The following is a 19955-nucleotide window of genomic DNA, read 5'->3' on the forward strand; positions in this document are numbered from 1 at the left end:
TTCTTATAACAAAAACTTAGACATAACATTTGGTCCTTTTCGAACCGTTTTTTTATGAACATTAAACAATTATTTGAAAAATAAATTTTAAACAATTATTTGAACAATAAACTTTTCAAGAAGTGTGTGCAGTGAGTGCTATTAACTTCTACGAACAAAAAATTAATTAAAAGATCGAATCAACGATTGATCAAAAATAATCACGTGAATGAAATTTACAATAATCAGTTTAATCAAGTGATTTATACAAATTTTCTTAAATAATAACTTAATTTAACTTAAAAACTATATTAAAACTAATTTTGTACACTGAGGACATCAGCGGAGTCACCAAAAATCATCCTTAATATCAGCTACAGCATCAGTAACACACAAAGCAGTAAGTTGCCTTTTTAAGTGCCGTAAACTTGTCTACATTTAACAATTGTTGTATTCTGTGAAATTAAAAGAAAAAGAAATTATAAAAATGGCTGAAACTAAAAATTATAAATACGGTGAGCTGCAGAAAGGTATTTTAAGTAAGATGATAAAGGATCTTACCAACTTTAAAAAGGCTCCAAAAGAGCGTAGGTGAAATCTTATGCCACAGGTCGTCTCAGTAAATTGGAAGATGATTTGCCCACGTCAAAATCCTACCACGAAGCCATCATTGGGGCAGGTTTGCTGGAAGATAATTTAAAAACAGAAGAGTTAGAGGTGGAATATGAACAAATAAATGATATATACCTTGAATATCGTGCAGAGTTAGTAGAGGCAATCGAGAAATCTTCGCCAATGATTGCGTCTTTGTCAGACACGGGTGCTCCGCCCCTTTCTACAGCGGCATCATCATCGCATACGGGGATTCGATTACCTCGAATCGATCTGCCAAAATTCGACGGTTCATATACCACCTGGCGTGCTTTTCAAGATAGGTTCCAGGCTCTCGTCCACAATAATAAGAGCATAGACGACATTGACAAACTGCACTTTTTACAATCATGTCTAATTGGTGACGCAAATCGATTTTTGCAAAATTTGTCAGTGGAGGCAGCGAATTATGATAAGGCTTGGGAGCTTTTGAAGGAAAGGTATGACCATAAGCGCATTCTGGTCCACATCCAAATGCAGAAGCTTTTTGGCCAACCCTCCGTGCCTTGTAAAACTGCTACTGGTCTTCGGGATCTTCTCTACACAACAAGAGAATGTTGTCTGGCGTTGGAAAACATGGACGTTCCGGTATCTAGGTGGGATACGGTTCTCATCTGGTTCCTTAACCAAAAACTTCCTGGTACGAGCCAAAAACTATGGGAAGAGAGGTTAGGAAACAGAAAGGACTTACCAAATTTCAAAGAATTTACCGATTTTTTGGAAACTCGTTTCCAGACTTTGGAAGTTGTTGGCCAGCAGGAAACTAGAGCGGCAGGCAGAAACAAAAATGAGCCACCCGTCAATTCAAGGCTTCGTTTCCAGCCAGCCAAAGCAAAGGTGTTGCATGCTAAACAGGTCATTAAGCAGCCGGTCAAACCAATTGCGAAGACAGTTCCTGTTGAGCAGTTGTCATGTAAATTGTGCAACCAAACCAAGCACACGCTGAGAAGATGTCAACGATTCCTTAACATGGACGTCATGGGGCGAAAGGAGACAGTACGCAGACTAAAAGTATGCGAAAATTGTCTTTCTTATGGGCACATCGTTCAAGATTGTCAAAAGCATCATTCGCTGTTGCACCAATAACAACAATACCAACAACAACCACAACAACAACGCTCAGGCGAGGAACAACCGTACAAATACTCTTCAGGCGTCCGTGAACCCCCACGCGCCTGAATTCCAACCGATGGCGGGCAACAACTCCAATCAAACGGATACACTCTGAATTACCACATGTCGCATGGTGATCGTCGAGAAACACCACGTGCTTCTAGCGACAGCAATTGTGGAGGCGCGAGCAGCAGATGGGAAGCTACGCCTTCTACGTGCTCTGATCGACACAGGCTCAGAAACGTCCTTCATCACAGAAGCTGCCGCACAACTGCTGAAGTTAGAAAAGCGACGTACCATTGCCGAGGTGTCTGGGTTAGGGTTGGTCAGCAGCGGCATAACGCAACACTCCGTCGAAGTACGTTTTGCGTCCCGACACTCGACGTTTGAGACAGCTGTACAAGCTTTGGTATTCAAGTCGCTGACTGGGCATCTCCCGACCCAACGAGTGACACCCTGCAATTGGGACCACCTCAAAGGTCTTTCCTTGGCAGACCCCCATCTCTGTGAGCCTGCGCCAATCGATCTTTTACTCAGAAGTGACGTTTGCGCTCAGATTCTCCTTCCTGAGATAAGGCGTCCAGAGGATGGCATCGGTCCGGTGGCACACAAATACGAATTGGGATGGATTGTTTTTGGACAAGTCTCACCAGATTCTCCTCGGCAAGTTGGCAGTTTTGCCCAAATTGCTGACTTGAGCTCACAACTTGAGAAATTTTGGGATATTGAAGAAACGCCGTTTCAGCCACATCAGACTGAAGATGATATTGCATGTGACAAACACTTTTCGATGCACACAAAGCGCCTACCTGACGGGCGTTGTGAGGTTAAGCTGCCCTTCAAAGGTGAAGGCTGTCCAGCGATGGGGTCCAGTCGACAAAGCGCTTATATACGATTTCTGCACTTAGAAAAGAAGCTTGAGAGCAATCCGAAGCTTCGTGCAGACTATAACAAATGTTTAAAAGAGTATGAAGAACTCCATCACATAGAGGAAATTGATGTAAATGATGCGGTTTTACAAACCCCATTTCGTTTCTTTTTACCCCATCATGCGGTTTTTAAAGAAGCTAGCTCCACTACGAAGCTGAGAGTAGTATTTGATGCAGCAGCGAAAGCTTCGGACGGGAAATCCCTCATTGACCGGCTACTTGTGGATCCAAAATTGTAGTCGAGCATCATAGATCTCGTTCTAAAATGGCGGACTCACCGAGTCATATTTACGGCCGACATCGAAAAAATGTACAGACAAATTTTGGTTAGTTTCCCAGACCGATACTATCAGCTGATCATGTGGAGAGAGCAGAAGACGTCACCTGTAAAAATTTACAAAATGAATACAGTTACTTTTGGCACAGCAAGTGCGCCGTATCTTGCCATCAAGATATTGAAAAGAGTAGCCGATGATGAAGCATCCAATTTTCCGGAAGGGGCGAAGGTTGTCCGTGAGGACATGTATGTCGACGACCTTATAAGTGGGGCAGATTTAATAATAGAGGCACGAACGAAACGTGATGAAGCGAGGAAACTTTTGGCATCTGTGGGGCTTAATTTGCGAAAATGGACGAGCAACACAAAAGAACTCATCGAAGACATACCAGTTCAAGATCGAGAGCTCGACTTTGAACTTCCGTTCAATTTGTCAAACCATGTTAAGACTCTTGGCATCAAATGGTTTCCTGTCGACGACTACTTTTCGTACCAAAATCTTCAACCTACAACTGATGCTACCACCAAAAGATCCATGCTGTCGACTATAGCCAAACTTTTCGATCCTCTTGGTTGGATCTCGCCGTGCATCATAACCGCAAAAATCATGATGCAGCGATTGTGGGAGCTCGGTTGTGACTGGGACGAACCGATTCCACCAGCCTTGGAAAAAGATTGGAATGCTTTTCTACGAGAACTTCCAATCATCGAACGACTTCGCATCCCGCGATGGACCCACATGAGCAAGACCAACAAGGCCATCGGGTTTTGCGATGCTTCGATTAAAGCTTATGGTGCAGCAGTCTACATCCGTGTTCTGGACAGCGATGACAACATCCATGTACATTTGCTTTTGTCAAAGACGAAAGTAGCACCAAGTCAACGAACTATCACTCTTTCACGTCTTAAACTGTTGTCTTAGCCCAGTTGATGCAATACACAAAGGACGTTTTGGCCTTTCCCGATGTAAAAATGTATGCTTGGACGGACTCTACAATTGCACTTGCCTGGATACGCGCCACTCCCGCCAAATGGACCACATTTGTTTCAAACCGTGTGTCGGAAATCCAGCGATTAGTGGGGATCGATTGCTGGGGACATGTCGCAACACTTCATAACCCAGTCGATCTGGCGTCCAGGGGTGTGTTTCCATCTGAATTGGAGTCATTAGAAGTTTGGTGGACCGGTCCGGAATACTTACGGCTACATTGGGATTTTGAGGTCCCGCATCAACCCATTGAAATCGACACCGAAGAAGAGAAGCGCACTGTAAACGTATTTACCATACAGGTAGACCACAACGACTGTTTCTTGCAAGCGATTTACAACTGTTCGAGTCTACTCAAAGTTGTACGAGTCATCGCTTACTGTTATCGCTTTACCATCAAATGTCAACCGAAGTTGGGGCCTATTAAAGGTCCACTAAGTCCCAGAGAATTAGAAGCAGCGCTACTGATCGTCGTCAAAACAGCACAAAAGGATATGTTCAAGAACGAGATTCAACAAATTTTAGAAAACAAGATTCCCAAAACCTTACGATCGTTAAACGCATTCATCGATGTTAATAGGATCTTACGTGTAGGGGGACGTTTGGAGAACTCACTCCTTTCTTATGATGCTCAACATCCGATTTTGTTGCAAAACAATCATCATTTTACAACCTTAGTTGTCAGAGATGCCCACAAGAACACTCTTCATGGTGGCATCCAACAAATGATAATGTACATTCGTCAAAAATACTGGATTGGACAAATACGAAGAAGAGTCAAGTATCAGCTGCATAGATGTTCTTCTTTCTTCCGGCAAAAGGCATCCGAAATGCAACAACTAATGGCAAATTTACCCGCTCCTAGAGTCGACCATTCAGCCATACGGGTGTCGACTACGCCGGACCAATCGAGATAAAATCCTGGAAAGCACGCGGAGCAAAAATCCTAAAAGGGTACTTTGCAGTATTTATTTGTTTAGCCACGAAGGATCTGACAACATCAGCTTTTTTAGCAGCATTCAAACGCTTTGCTGGAAGAAGAGGAAGCTGCAAGAAAATATACAGCGATTGCGGAACTAATTTAGTTGGCGCGAATAATGAACTAACCAAGATGTTAAACGAGGCAAGCCATGACTGGAAGGAAATCGAAAAAACCTTAACAAATCACGGTACCGATTGGCACTTTATTCCTCCTGCTTCTCGACACTTTGGTGGATTGAAATCAGTCAAGTACCATCTAGAAAGAGTAGTTGGAACTGAAAGGTTAACTTCTGAGGAGCTTGCGACGCTTCTAACACAAATAGAAGCGTGTCTGAATTCGAGGCCCCTATGCCCTCTCTCCGACAGTCTTGACGATTTAAACGCGCTCACTCCTGCGCACTTCTTAGTCGGTGAATCATTATACGCAGTACCTCAAGGCAAAACTAACGAAAATGTAACACACATCGAACGGTGGAAACGTGTCCAAGCGCTGGCGGAAGGATTTTGGCGAAAATGGAACTCCGAATACCTGGCAAGGCTTCAACAGCGCCCAAAATGGATGAAAATCCAAGCAATGCCGAAAATCGGAGATTTAGTTTTGTTAAAAGACGAACGACTTCCACCGACCTATTGGAATCTCGCGAGAATTGAAGGTACCCATGCAGGATCGGACGGACTAGTACGTGTAGTTACCGTCAAGACACAAACTGGACACATTAAACGGCCGATCGCGAAAATTTGTCTATTACCGTCAAACGAATCACCAGAACAACCAGCCATCGTTTAAATTAAAAGTAACCCAACGCAAAAATAAAACCAAAACATTTCATCAGATATTTCATATTTATAATCATAGCAGATCATTCTCGGATTAAATGAAACGCACAAATTTAAATTTTCAACAATTTATTTACAATTTATTCTTCATGTACAGAAACAAAACCTGCAGAAAATTATAATGCGAAACCATATCAAATGAAAATGAAATCAAAAATCATAATCATTTATTAACATACATATTTATTTAAAAATTCTTAAAATCATCACACAAAAATTTGCAGACAACAATAAATATATCGATCAACATAGTTCTACAATAAAATAAAACACATCAAATTTATTCAAAATTGTATTTATTTATCAAAATCAAATATTCACATACACCAAAATTTTAAGAAATTCGAAACATATTAATCCAAAAACTGCAATGCCACATCACAGTATGCAGGAAAATTTCGAATTTTTAACAAAATAAAATCGCGACAAAGCATGATAAAACAATTTATAAAAGAAATCAAATTATTAAAATTTATTTATTATTTTGACAAATTTAATATTTCAGCTTCTAACTGAGCTAAAAACACAATCCACAAAACTTGTCAAAATGTATTTATTTGGATGAAATTTAAAATAAATAAAAACAAATCACATCAAAATGTCAAAACGCGTCGGCAAAAAATTCCGAAGAAAATAGTAAACAAATAATTTAATATTAAAAAACAAATTAATCAACACAAATCAACGATTTTAAAATTAACCAAAATTATTACGAATCACAATAATTCAAAACAAACTACTCATAATCACTTTCGAACGAAAATCGAAATAATTCGCCGAAGTAAATTTACGAATTTAACAAAAAAAAAATATTCAATTTATACACCGGACCGGTTTAATTGAAACTATTATTTGTATTACGAATTTCACAACAACAAATAATAATATTAATCACATTTGTCACATCGATTTAATTAATTAATAATTATTTCACATCACAAACTTAAACGCAATGAAACTATTTTCAAACTAATTCCAATTGGAAACCGAACACATTCCAACTGTAAACTTCATTTCTTAGCTGTTATATACTAATACATAACTTTTATATAGACGCCAAGGGATTAAAATTCACACCATATACTTCCTATAGGTATATAATAAAGAAAATTAATTTGATTTTATATTAATAAAATAGGCATCGACAGCCAAATATTAATCAAAATATATTTTTAAATATCAACCAAACAAAAAAAAATGCACTCAGTTGTGCGAGTGCATTTTTTTTGTTTGGTTGATATTTAAAAATATAAAGCGATCGCGTAAAATTAATTCCGGAACCGAATGCGCGCGCGCTCACTCCGTAAACACACATATAAACATAATTTTCTCACAAATCATTCAACATGAATAAAAGAACTCACCTGATTTAATTCACTGAATTTAATAATTAATAATAAAATAAACCGCACAATCGAAAACTAAATGAATGCCAAGTACCACGCACTGACTGAACATGAACCTACGACAACAAAATTAACAAGCAATAATAACTACATATGTATAGCCAAAAACACTAGAGTGTTTTTGTGTATAGCTACAGACTGTACCTACTATTGTTTTACTATCATTGGTTCATTGATACAATACAATTAGCTGGAACGAGAGATATATAAAACATAGTTATGAGAAACTCAACCACCATTCTCATGTGTTGCAATTTATTGTTGGCCTTGTCTGTTGTGTTTGTCTTATATGTCAAATAACATTTATTAATAGTTTGTCTCTTTTCATGTACATTGTGAATGAGATAAGAAGAAGCTGACCAAAGGAGATGACATAAACAGATTCCGAACCATTAGCCGATCATGCCGGTATTGCAGTGTCCAAATATTTAAACTGCAACAGTGATGCCAAGCTGCCTTTTTTCGTTATGCCGTGTGTAAACTTACAAATCCAAACTTTAAGGATGAAGGTAGCATTTTCTTGTTGCGAGGCAGGAGAATGTACGAAAGTACAATTACAAATGAGAATTGTTACACTTTTTTTTTTTATTATTATTAATTATTTGGAGACAAATAATTAAACTCACAACTAAATCGAAACAAACTAAACTGACGACGGCGGCGGCTGCGTAGCGACGAACCTGCACTCAAATGAGTACGAACGCGACACAAAGGAGAGAACAAAAAAAGTGCAACAATACAGCTCGTTGACGAAGCTGTAACAGCGGCTTCTCAGCTGGGCTGGGTTCTTTAATCTTTTGGAAGAATTTATTTACATATATTAATTATAACAATGTTGATTGATTTATAAACTCAATCAGATTGCTATAATTTGAAATTATGTTATTGCAAGTACCTACAGTGGGGTACGTTGCAATAAAAATGGGCACCAGGAATTTTTTTGTAAGAAAACCGAAAAAGAAAATTCCAAAACTCTTTGCTATAAGTGAAGCGGTTAAAAGAAAATAAAAACAAAATGAACGTTGGATTGTCTTTAAAATTTAATACTTTGGGAAACCGTGGGATTGAAGATCCCTGAACTAAAACCCAAAATGTTTTCAAAATAAAAATGAAAATTACAAAAATTGAAATAATAAAAAAAAACAAATTAAAAAAAGAAAATGGGCTTTTAACACCGGACGCGTTTATATACGTATATATATATATATCGACGAACCGAACAAATAAACAAAAGAAATGAACTACTTATCTTTTCCTTTGTCTCCTTTCCTATTTTCCTCTATTTCCACGATCTTCACAACTCGATCCTCGAATCTTTAATTTTCCTTTTTTGATTTCCTCGACCTTTAGTTTCCTATCCTTCTTCTCAATCTTTCTCTTCTTCTTGAAAATTCCTCGAACTTTTTCCTCTTCTATTACTTGTCGCTTGAAAGGCTCTGTCTAGAGTGCCTTCCAAGCTAATTTAAAAACTTATTCTTCCTCCCTCGACCATTCCAGACACACACACATTCATACAACACAAGCATCCGTTTTCGTGATTGTCCGTCACGGTATCGTGGCTTCCTGGAAGCTTTACGCTCATCAGGAAAGCCACCGTTGTTGACTCTCAGCGAAACTTTACTTCCACACACACAATCACGGTTTCAACAAGTTGTTGGATGAGTTTCCAAAACTTGCCGAAACATAATGGCGAGTTCAGACCCCTTCCCAACTATTATTATTTCTCGAGAAAGTGTAAAGAAAAACAAAAATCGAGAAGAAGTCTAAACTAGGCATTTTCCTATTACTATTAATATCGCGCGAGGTTCGAGGTGTGAATTTCGTACCAAAATTAAATTAATCGACTTTAACAACGCGGCGTTAAAAACCCATATTTTTTTACATAAAATATTTAATGTTAAGATAAGACTGTTAAAAAAAATATGTTGTTATTGCTGTTGTTGTTTTTGTTGTTTAAGTAGGGTCCGCCTGACCGCATACTTCTTCGGCTCATCCGCCGGCATTTTCGACCTTGTCGAAAGAACTCGTTCTCGATCACCTGTTTTTGTTGCTTTTGCAAAATAAAGGCTAGGTACACCTGTAGTTGATGAGACCATGGTTGCCCTCAACTTTACCGATATTTTGCAGCCACAACGGGAAAAAGAAAACAGCCAAAGGCTAGTTTTTGTTGCGGTAAAATTTACCGTAACAAATACCACCCTTACCTCCCAAGAAATGTGTTTACTTTTCAAGAAAAGCAAACCATTTCTTAAGGCTCAGCCGGGGGTAGACAACAACAACAAAGGATAACCATCATTACATTTAAAAGAGAAAAAAAAAATGATTAATGTGGCACATTCAAATTAGACAAAAATGACAATTAACAACCAAAAAAAAAACTACTACAAAAGGGAATTGACTCAAACATCAACAAACGGTTTTAAGTCCTTAACATGCCACGTTCCTCGCTCTTTACCGCGATCATCTATTAAGGGATATGTCCAAGGTGACATTCTCTTGCTGACCTTGAAAGCTCCTACAAATTTCGTCGCCAACTTCGCCGCGAAATAATTTGCTGCATCGGACAGCTCAAAGTTCCTACGCCAAACGAGATCACCCGTGTGATATTGCGCGTCCCTCCTACGTAAATTATAAGTCTTAGAAGCCTTCTTTCCCGCTGCTTCCAACTTCCTACTTATATCCTCTCTCAGTTTCCGAAACTGCCTATTAATTTCCGTACTATCTGAGTCCCTATCGCTATCCGTAATTCCTACATCATGGCCACTAGTTACCATGTCCCTACCGAAATTTGCGAAGTATGGCGACACACCTAAAACCTCATGTTGCGAAGTTCGGATTGCACAGGCCACTTTTGCCAGTTGCGAATCCCAACTCCACTGGTTTTCCGATACATACGCCCGGAGCGTAGCTTTGATAATCTGATTTATCCGTTCCGGCGGATTCGCTTGCGGATGATAATTCGCCGTAAACCGAAGTTGTGACCCGTACGCTTCGCTAAGCGTTTTCAGTTCCTTGCCACGGAACTGGGGACCGTTGTCACAGACGATCCACTTAGGAATCCCGAAAAGAAGAAACACGTTTTCTTTCAACTCCCGACATACTGCTTTCGCCGTTGCGGACCGTAACGCGAACAACAAGGGGAATTTAGTGAAGTAATCGACGACCTTTAAAATGTAAACGAATCCTCGAGACGATTTTGGTAATGGACCCACCAAGTCCACGCAAATCATTTCCCACGGTTGGGAATTTCCTACTCTTTCGGTCATTAGACCAGCTGGTTTTTCGTTCACCGGTTTCACACTTTGGCAAATTTTACAATTCCTAACATACCTCGTAATATCACTCCTCATTTTGGGCCAGTAATATTTTTCTGCTACCCTAGCAAAAGTTTTCTTAACGCCCATATGTCCTGAAAGCGGAGCATCATGGCACTCGTTAAGGATTCTCGTCCTATCACTTTTCCCTAACACTAACTTCCACTCCTCACCGCTATTATGAACGACTATATGGTTCAACCTAACGTGTTTATAGAGCCGCCCATTCTCAACTCGCCAAGATGGGTATTCTAACGGGCTCTTTTCTACCTGCGATTTCATTTTAATCACCCAAGGGTCCGAATCCGCTTCAGAGACACCAGCTACTTCTGGAACTCCTCGCGACAACATATCAGGAACGACATGTTCTTTCCCCTTTCTATGGATGATCTTGAAATCAAATTGTTGGAGCCGAATGGCCCAACGAGCTAATCTACCCTGCGGATCCTTAAGGTTGCTTAACCAGACCAAAGAGTTTTGATCAGTTACGACTGTAAATCGAACACCTTCAAGATACGGCCGCAACTTTTCAATCGCCCAAAGGACCGCCAAACATTCCTTTTCGGTCGTAGAGTAGTTCCTTTCATTCCTATTCAATGACCGACTTAAATAACAAATGGCTTTTTCGCCATCCTCAAACTCCTGAGATAATACGGCCCCGATGCCATAGTCCGACGCATCTGTTTGTACAACAAACGGCCTTGAAAAATCCGGACATGTTAGAATCGGTGCCGTAACCAAACACTCTTTGGCTTTCCTAAAACTCTCCTCACATTCTTTTGTCCACTCAAATTTCTTACCTTTCTTTAAGAGATCGGTAAGAGGCCTAACTAAGTTTGCAAAATTTAGTACGAACCTACGGTACCAATAAATAGTCCCTACAAAACTCCTAATTTTCTTCACGTTTTTCGGTGCAGGAATCCTAATCATGCTTTCCACTTTTTCCGGGTCAACATGAAGCCTGTTCCTATCAACTACATAACCTAGAAATTTTAAAGAAGGCCTACAAAAATTACACTTTTCCCTACCTACTTTTAAACCTGCTTCTCCTAACCTTTTAAAAACTTCTTTTAAAATTTCTAGGTGCCTATCAAAAGAATCGGTGACGATGATAATGTCATCCAAGTACACAAAGACGAACGGTTCTAAGTCAGGACCTAGAACGTCGTCAATAAACCTCTGCCAAGTTGCCGTGGAATTGTGTAAGCCGAAAGGCATCCTGCAAAATTGGTACAGGCCACGCCCTGGCACTGTAAAGGCTGTGTACTTGCGCGATTCTTTTTCCATTGGAATCTGCCAATAAGCAGATTTAATGTCTAAAGAAGACAAGTACTTCGCGTTTCGAAGCTTGTCTAAAATCGCTGAAATAAATGGTAGTGGATAAGCATCCCTATCAGTAACCTCATTCAATTTCCTATAGTCAACACAGAACCGATAACTGCCATTTTTCTTCTTAACGAGAAGAATCGGCGATGCCCAAGGACTCTTCGACTTCTCGATCACTCCAGCCTCCAACATCTCCTGGAGCTCCTGATCGATATGTCTCTGAATCGCTGGCGAAACAGGGTAATATCTTTCCGTTATCGGTTCTGCAGACGTCCTAATCTGGTGCTCAACTAAGTTGGTGCACCCTAATTCTAATTTCCTATTTTCAAAATCGTTCAAATCCGATTTTTCCCTAATCGCTACCATGTCTGTCATCGAAGCCAATCTCTCTTGGTTCGAAAAATTCCACACACCTGATCTCAAATCCGGGACTATGCCCGATAGTGCCCAAAAATCGGCACCCAAGATCAACTGGTGTGGAAGATTCGGAATGACCAGACATTCTATCAAAAAGGATTTGTTCTCAACCTCCACTGGTAGAGAAACAGATCCAGCTACACCTACACCTGCTCCATCTGCTAACGCTACTGACCCAACACTTCTCTTTCCTAACCTTAGCCCTAACTCTTTACAAATTTTCCACCCGTCACCACCCACAATGGTACGGGAGGCTCCTGAATCAAGAAGTCCTAAAAACTTGATTCCATAAACCCTAACTCCTAAATATGGTCTAGTGTCCCTACCATTTGCCGCTAACGTGAAACTCAGATTAACTCCTACCCGCTGATCGTCAGCAGACGACCTCCCTATCGACGGCGGACTCCTTGTCCTTCTGACACAAGGGCCTGATTCCCATTTCCCGAACACCTACAATCCCTACGATTTACACCCACAGCTCCACAACCGAAGCAACGTTTTTGAACTGGACATCCCGAAGCTACATGTCCTTCCTTGTTACAATTATAACACCTGACTGTCTGCCTGAATGGATTCTCCGAAACTGGAGCAACAGCCGCTACTCGGTGTTGTCCAAACGAACTAGGTTGATAACCGCACTCCGGTTCCAACAAATGTCTACTTCTAGAGGATGGGGTAAAACTATCTACATTCACCTTAAGGGTGTCCAGTTCCCTACCTAAGATAGCAAGTTCCTTAACCGTCTTTGGTTTGGCACTAGCTATCTGTACCTGATAGAAGGGATCTACATTTTTCCTTAAAATCGAAAGCATCCTTCCCTCTGACAAAGGTTCCGATAATCTTCGAAACAATGTCCTCATCGTGGTAAGATACGCGCCGAAAGTTTCTTCCTTTCCCTGCGAACGCCGATTAATCTCCTCCAACAACAGATCATCGTAATTCGTAGGAAGGAACTCCGCTTTGAGTTCCTTGACGAGTTCCTGCCAATCAACTAAATCTTCCCTAAACGACCTAAACCACATAAGTGCCCTACCAGCCAAAAGCTCCGAAGCGGATTTAAAAAGGTGGCTTTCAGGAACATCGTTAGCTAGACGAAGTTCCTCCACTCTTTCCAGGAATGAGTTTACTGATGCTCCACCTGAGTCACCAGTAAACTTCATCCCCCACTTCCCTAAACGTTCGGTGCATTTCTGTTGAACGACCATTTGTTCAACAGATGTGTCACTCCTATCCACTCTATTGCCTATTGGAATCCTAACTGATATACCACTGGCTGAAGGATTACTGTCACCACCCCTCGGTGCAGTCAATGATTCTCCAGCCAGTGGAGAAGTGGAGTCTCTTCTTTTTCCACTTCCTCTTCCCTATCACTATTCTCACTATCACCAGTGAGATCTCCTAACAGACACAAAACCTTGTTCCGAAGTGAACTAACTTCATCTTCGGCCTCACAAGGTGTCCTATCTAACCTGCCTATACACCACTCAATCTTTGTCACTATCTTAATGTACTCCGAAGACTTTGGATTCTTCGGAGGTACTTTAAGAAGGACCCTAATCTCCTCAATCTTAGCTTCTATTGCCTCGACATCCTCTTCATAAGTGAAGGGGTAAACTAAACTAACTTCCATCGAGTTCCTCTTAACGAGTAACCTCGATGACCTCAATGCCTTCCGCATTTCCACAACTGTTCCTACTTTCAATCCCCTGACCTTCATCTCGTAGGCCAGTTCGTCCTGCGCTAATCTACCAATATTCATTTTGACTAAGAAAAAAACTTTAACAAAATTATTTAGAGAAAATTATTATAAAAAAATATTTAAAAAAAAAAACTACTTTGTAACCCTAAACTAAAATTCTAATTCGTAAATCAATTCATTTTTATTAATTTAAAAACATATAATTTAAAAATAAAACAAAACAAATTATTTCCTAACAAATTCTAAAAGTAATCGAAAAAAAAATTTTGATGGTCATACCAAAATCCTACTCGAACTCAATTATTTGAAAATGTGAAAATTAACTAACACTCAAAAATAGAAAACACACTCGCCAAAAAACTATCACTCAAGAAATAAAAACTATCACTCAAAAAATAAGTCACTCGAAAAGCTAGTGAAAATAACTCTCTCACACCAAAAAAGAGAGAAGACAACAAAGAGACAAAATGTCAACCAAAAAATAATTTAAATATAAATATTAAAAAAGAAAAAGAAACAAATCAAACTAACACCACACAGTAAATATGCACAGTAAAAGAATTACGAGTTTACACTACACAAATTACAAAAAAAATACTTGCGATTTTTTTTTTTCACTTTGTAAACTCCCTCGATGAAAATTTCAGTCAACAGAAATGTCTCTATATTTTTCACCCCTCAAAAACACTGGTAACTCCGATCAATTTATCCAACCAAAACACCTCGAATAAAGCACCTCCTTTTCCTTTAAAACACCTATAAAAAAAACAAGACGAATTAAATGTTCTTTTTTTCAACAATATATAGAAAACAAAACACGAATCGAAATCTACCACCGAAAATTCTTCCACTCGGCCCCACACGTTGGGCTCCAATTTGTTACACTTTTTTTTATTATTATTATTAATTATTTGGAGACAAATAATTAAACTCACAACTAAATCGAAACAAACTAAACTGACGACGGCGGCGGCTGCGTAGCGACGAACCTGCACTCAAATGAGTACGAACGCGACACAAAGGAGAGAACAAAAAAAGTGCAACAATACAGCTCGTTGACGAAGCTGTAACCGCGGCAGCTCAGCTGGGCTGGGTTCTTTAATCTTTTGGAAGAATTTATTTACATATATTAATTATAACAATGTTGATTGATTTATAAACTCAATCAGATTGCTATAATTTGAAATTATGTTATTGCAAGTACCTACAGTGGGGTACGTTGCAATAAAAATGGGCGCCAGGAATTTTTTTGTAAGAAAACCGAAAAAGAAAATTCCAAAACTCTTTGCTATAAGTGAAGCGGTTAAAAGAAAATAAAAACAAAATGAACGTTGGATTGTCTTTAAAATTTATTACTTTGGGAAACCGTGGGATTGAAGATCCCTGGACTAAAACCCAAAATGTTTTCAAAATAAAAATGAAAATTACAAAAATTGAAATAATAAAAAAACAAATTAAAAAAAGAAAATGGGCTTTTAACACCGGACGCGTTTATATACGTATATATATATATATCGACGAACCGAACAAATAAACAAAAGAAATGAACTACTTATCGTTTCCTTTGTCTCCTTTCCTATTTTCCTCTATTTCCACGATCTTCACAACTCGATCCTCGAATCTTTAATTTTCCTTTTTTCGATTTCCTCGACCTTTAGTTTCCTATCCTTCTTCTCTCTCTTCTTCTTGAAAATTCCTCAAACTTTTTCCTCTTCTATTACTTTTAGCTTGAAAGGCTCTGTCTAGAGTGCCTTCCAAGCTAATTTAAAAACTTATTCTTCCTCCCTCGACCATTCCAGACACACACACATTCATACAACACAAGCATCCGTTTTCGTGATTGTCCGTCACGGTATCGCGGCTTCCTGGAAGCTTTACGCTCATCAGGAAAGCCACCGTTGTTAACCAAAAACACTCTAGTAAAGATATAAATCCTTTGTACGTATCACCCTCCAAAACCCATTTGTTTACATTGTTGTATTTGTAATGTGTTCGAATTCAACGAGAAAAAATTGACGTGTTTTCACGCATACATAGACACACTTACTGAGTTTTTTGGGGAAATTTAATAAATTGGAGGAGAAATTACACGCACACTATGAAAAAGTTTATGAGGCTGATTTCCGGTTTAGCTTGTAGGCAAACCAAGATGTCTACCGGGGATTTATATCTTTATATAGATTGTTTTTGTTGTTGACTCTGAGCGAAACTTTACTTCCACACACACAATCACGGTTTCAACAAGTTGTTGGATGAGTTTCCAAAACTTGCCGAAACATAATGGCGAGTTCAGACCCCTTCCAAACTATTATTATTTCTCGAGAAAGTGTAAAGAAAAACAAAAATCGAGAAGAAGTCTAAACTAGGCATTTTCCTATTACTATTAATATCGCGCGAGGTTCGAGGTGTGAATTTCGTACCAAAATGAAATTAATCGACTTTAACAACGCGGCGTTAAAAACCCATATTTTTTTACATAAAATATTAAATGTTAAGATAAGACTGTTAAAAAAATATGTTGTTATTGCTGTTGTTGTTTTTGTTGTTTAAGTAGGGTCCGCCTGACCGCATACTTCTTCGGCTCATCCGCCGGCATTTTCGACCTTGTCGAAAGAACTCGTTCTCGATCACCTGTTTTTGTTGCTTTTGCAAAATAAAGGCTTGGTACACCTGTGGTTGATGAGACCATGGTTGCCCTCAACTTTGCCGATATTTTGCAGCCACAACGGGAAAAAGAAAACAGCCAAAGGCTAGTTTTTGTTGCGGTAAAATTTACCGTAACAGAATAAATTTACGGAGAGAAGACAGTTCAACATTTGAAGGAAACAAACCTTCTAAAAATTATCAAATACAGGCCACAAATGAGCTACATGTCAAATAATTAATGGAATTGTTGTATAATCGAATATACATTGTCTTGTGACTAAAAATATAATTCAAAAATTGATTTCTACAAAGTGGTTGATGTTTTATTTCTTTGTTCTTTTTTTTTTACTAATTTCTTATAACAAAAACTTAGACATAACACTTAGATTTTTTTGAAAAGGCATGATGAGATGAGCGAACCGAGGTAGAGAGGCTGATTAAAAGGAACGTTGTTTAAAGTGGTTATTTCGCGACACAACAACCAGAGTGAGAGGTGTTTCCGCTAAGGCACCTCTCCTTTCATCCAGACGGCAGTGGAGGAATTCCCAAGATAGAATCAACGGTGGCGTTTACAGTTCCAGTAAGGTTGAACTACTTAATAGAACATCTGATTGGGCTACTACGACATATTTGAAGCCCAGGCCTTTAAGGAGCGGTTATGCCAGCTCTCGCTCTTGAAGTTAAATAAAGCACCTTGTTCTTTAGGTTGAAGGTGGTGCGTCAGGGTGACTTCCTGACTACAAAAATATAAAATATATAAGGAGAAATTTACTACGGATATTTTACGGCCAACGAACATTGGATATGCACGTCGAATGTTAGGTCCCTTAACAACCTACGTGTAGAAGTGTGACGATTTCAATGATACGCAAGGAAAGGAAGGCGTCTTTGGTGGAATAATCGTGAAAAACAACCTACACGATAACACTTCCGACAACGGATTCAGGCTCATCGATATTGTTGCGGACGAATTGTCATGGTAGCCAGTACGCGTTTTTACACCTCAACTTCCACAAAGGAACTTGGAGTTCTCCAGATCAATCTACCGTCAACTAGACTGACCATATTGCGTTCGACGCACTCTAGATACGCTTAAAGCATCATGGGTGTCCAAGCTTTCCGAGGAGCTAACATCGACTCGAACCACTACCTAGTTGTAGCCTAGGTAGCACTTTGGGTTTCCAGACCCAAGGCAAAACAGGGAGATGGTGAGAGAAGATTCAACGGCTTCAATCGCAAGAGATCCCCAAATCCTTCTCCAACCGAGTTACAAGTAACATCTTTCGACGTTTTCTGCCGCCAACACAAGGTATCGAAAAATAGTGGCAACATTGCCAAGATGCAATCAGAGAAGCTGCCTCTGTATCCAGGGTTTCAAGCAGCCACCAAGAAGTAACCCTTGGTTTGATAAGGAAAGTCGGCAGACAGATACAGCTAAACAACAGGCACGCAAAGCGGCGCTGAATAGATGAACGAGAGGAACACCGATTTCTCAGAAGGAAAAAGAGAGAGCATGAGAAGCGTGCGGTTGCAAATGTTGAGAGGTTCAAAGGCAGGAATGAAGTTCGAAATTTTTATGAGCAGGTAAAACGAAATTCACAAGTACATAAACCTAGAACAGAAGGCTGCAAAGACAAAAGTGGAAACATCATAGTGGAACCGCAGTCAATGCTGAGGATATGGAAGGACAACTTCTGCAGACTGTATAACGATTACGACGAACCGAATTTCACTGTCAGGGAGGATGATCAATTCAACATAGACGACGAAACCCAACAGTTCCATCCTCCCGACTTAGACGAAGTAAAGATAGCCATATCCAAGCTGCAGTCTAACAAAGCCGCTCTAAACTGTACCAATCATAGAGGCGTCAGTCTACTTAACATTGCTTACAAAATCTTCTCTGTCGTAATATGTGAACGTCTAAAGCCCATCGTTAACAACCTGATAGGTAGCTATCAGTGTCGTTTTAGGCCAGGAAAGTTCACAGTCGATCAAATATTCCCATTACCGCAGATCCTGCAAAAAACCCAAGAACATCAAATCGACACCCACCATCTTTTTATCGACTCTAAGGCCACATATGACAGCATCTGCAGGGACGATATCAAAAAAGGTTTTAGAAAGAATAGTGCAGAGCTCACACGTAAACCCTAGAGGCACTATCTTTCAAAAGTCTGTACAATTACTAGCATATACTGATGACATTGACATAATCGAAAGAACTCAACGCGATGTCAATGGGGCTTTTGTGAGTCTCGTTCAAAACGTCACCATCGGGAGACGTAATTTTGAGGTGGTCAAGGACTTTGTCTAGAAAGACTCCGATATAAACGCAGCAAACAATACTAGCGCTGAGATCAAACGAATATCACATATGTAACTCTTACTAACCGTCCTTATTCTGGGCAAATTTAAAAAAATTGTGATTGTGATTTTCAAAATACTGGTTTTTAATATATTGTTATAATTTATTTTGATTTTCAATTAAGTAGATCTTCTTTGAAAAATAAACTATTATTGTATTTTCATTTTAATTGATTTTATATTTTGATTATGCATGAACAAATTAATTATATATTTTTATTTATATTTTATTTTTAAATACTTTTCATATTAATTATATTTTAAGTATTAAGTTAGTTTTAGTGTATTTAATTAATTGTACACATGTAAATACTTATCTAGTAGTCCAATTGTAGATTTTTAAATCTCATATTGATGAATCAATAAATAAATATTTTATCTCAGAATCAAAAAAAAGAAAGCTTTTTTGCAGCTTTTCAGCTGATATTGATGGTAAATACAAAACAAAATATGTGGCGCAACAGTCCGTTGACAAGTGGGGCCTAATTACTTACGACATGTTGTCAAAAATAGAGGGAACCTACAGTTTTAAGCCAAATACGAACGGCTATTGATATTGATGCTATCAGTGTTAATCCAATTTAATTTTAATTTGTTTGTGTCTGTTTAGGATTAGGCTGGATAAGGAAGAACGTGAAACCAAAAGGAAAACATAGCCCCAAAAATTGTATAGAAATAAAAAAAATAGAGAAAGAATATGTTTGCTTAATAGTTTGTCACTGAAATAGAAATTGAAAATTTGAATATCTTTAAAAAAAACTTTCATTATTTCGCTGATTGTTAAAAATTGTATTTGAAAGTTATTTATTAAGAAAAATATGTACATTAAGTTAATTTTTAGGAATCATAAAGAAGCCTTTGATAGTGCGGCAAAATCTCACTATTGGGAACATGTAAGCTAAACTCAAGAGCAACAAGGACCGCAAACTCTGACGCAATAAGTTCTTTATGACTTAATCGAAAAACGTTTTCCGTTTTCTGAAAAAAAAAAAAACGGAATATGATATGATGAGCTTTATAAAAAA

General features: G+C 38.8%; 1 protein-coding gene and 1 pseudogene across 1 annotated transcript in view; one reads left to right on the forward strand and one right to left on the reverse strand.

Annotated features, from left to right (window-relative positions):
• Window positions 1-19955, forward strand: part of LOC129950557 (tyrosine--tRNA ligase, mitochondrial-like) — a 103008-nt pseudogene that overhangs the window by 48749 nt on the left and 34304 nt on the right.
• The window catches only part of LOC129951772 (CDK5 and ABL1 enzyme substrate 2), a 30051-nt gene continuing 29786 nt past the window's right edge, over window positions 19691-19955 (reverse strand). Inside the window, exon 8 of the mRNA XM_056064094.1 lies at window positions 19691-19908. Within this exon, the coding sequence (XP_055920069.1) occupies window positions 19768-19908 (141 nt within the window). The 3' untranslated portion in view covers window positions 19691-19767. The remainder of the gene's footprint in view (window positions 19909-19955) is intronic.

Source organism: Eupeodes corollae, chromosome 3 (genome assembly GCF_945859685.1).
Source record: "Eupeodes corollae chromosome 3, idEupCoro1.1, whole genome shotgun sequence".
Classification (NCBI taxonomy): domain Eukaryota; kingdom Metazoa; phylum Arthropoda; class Insecta; order Diptera; family Syrphidae; genus Eupeodes; species Eupeodes corollae.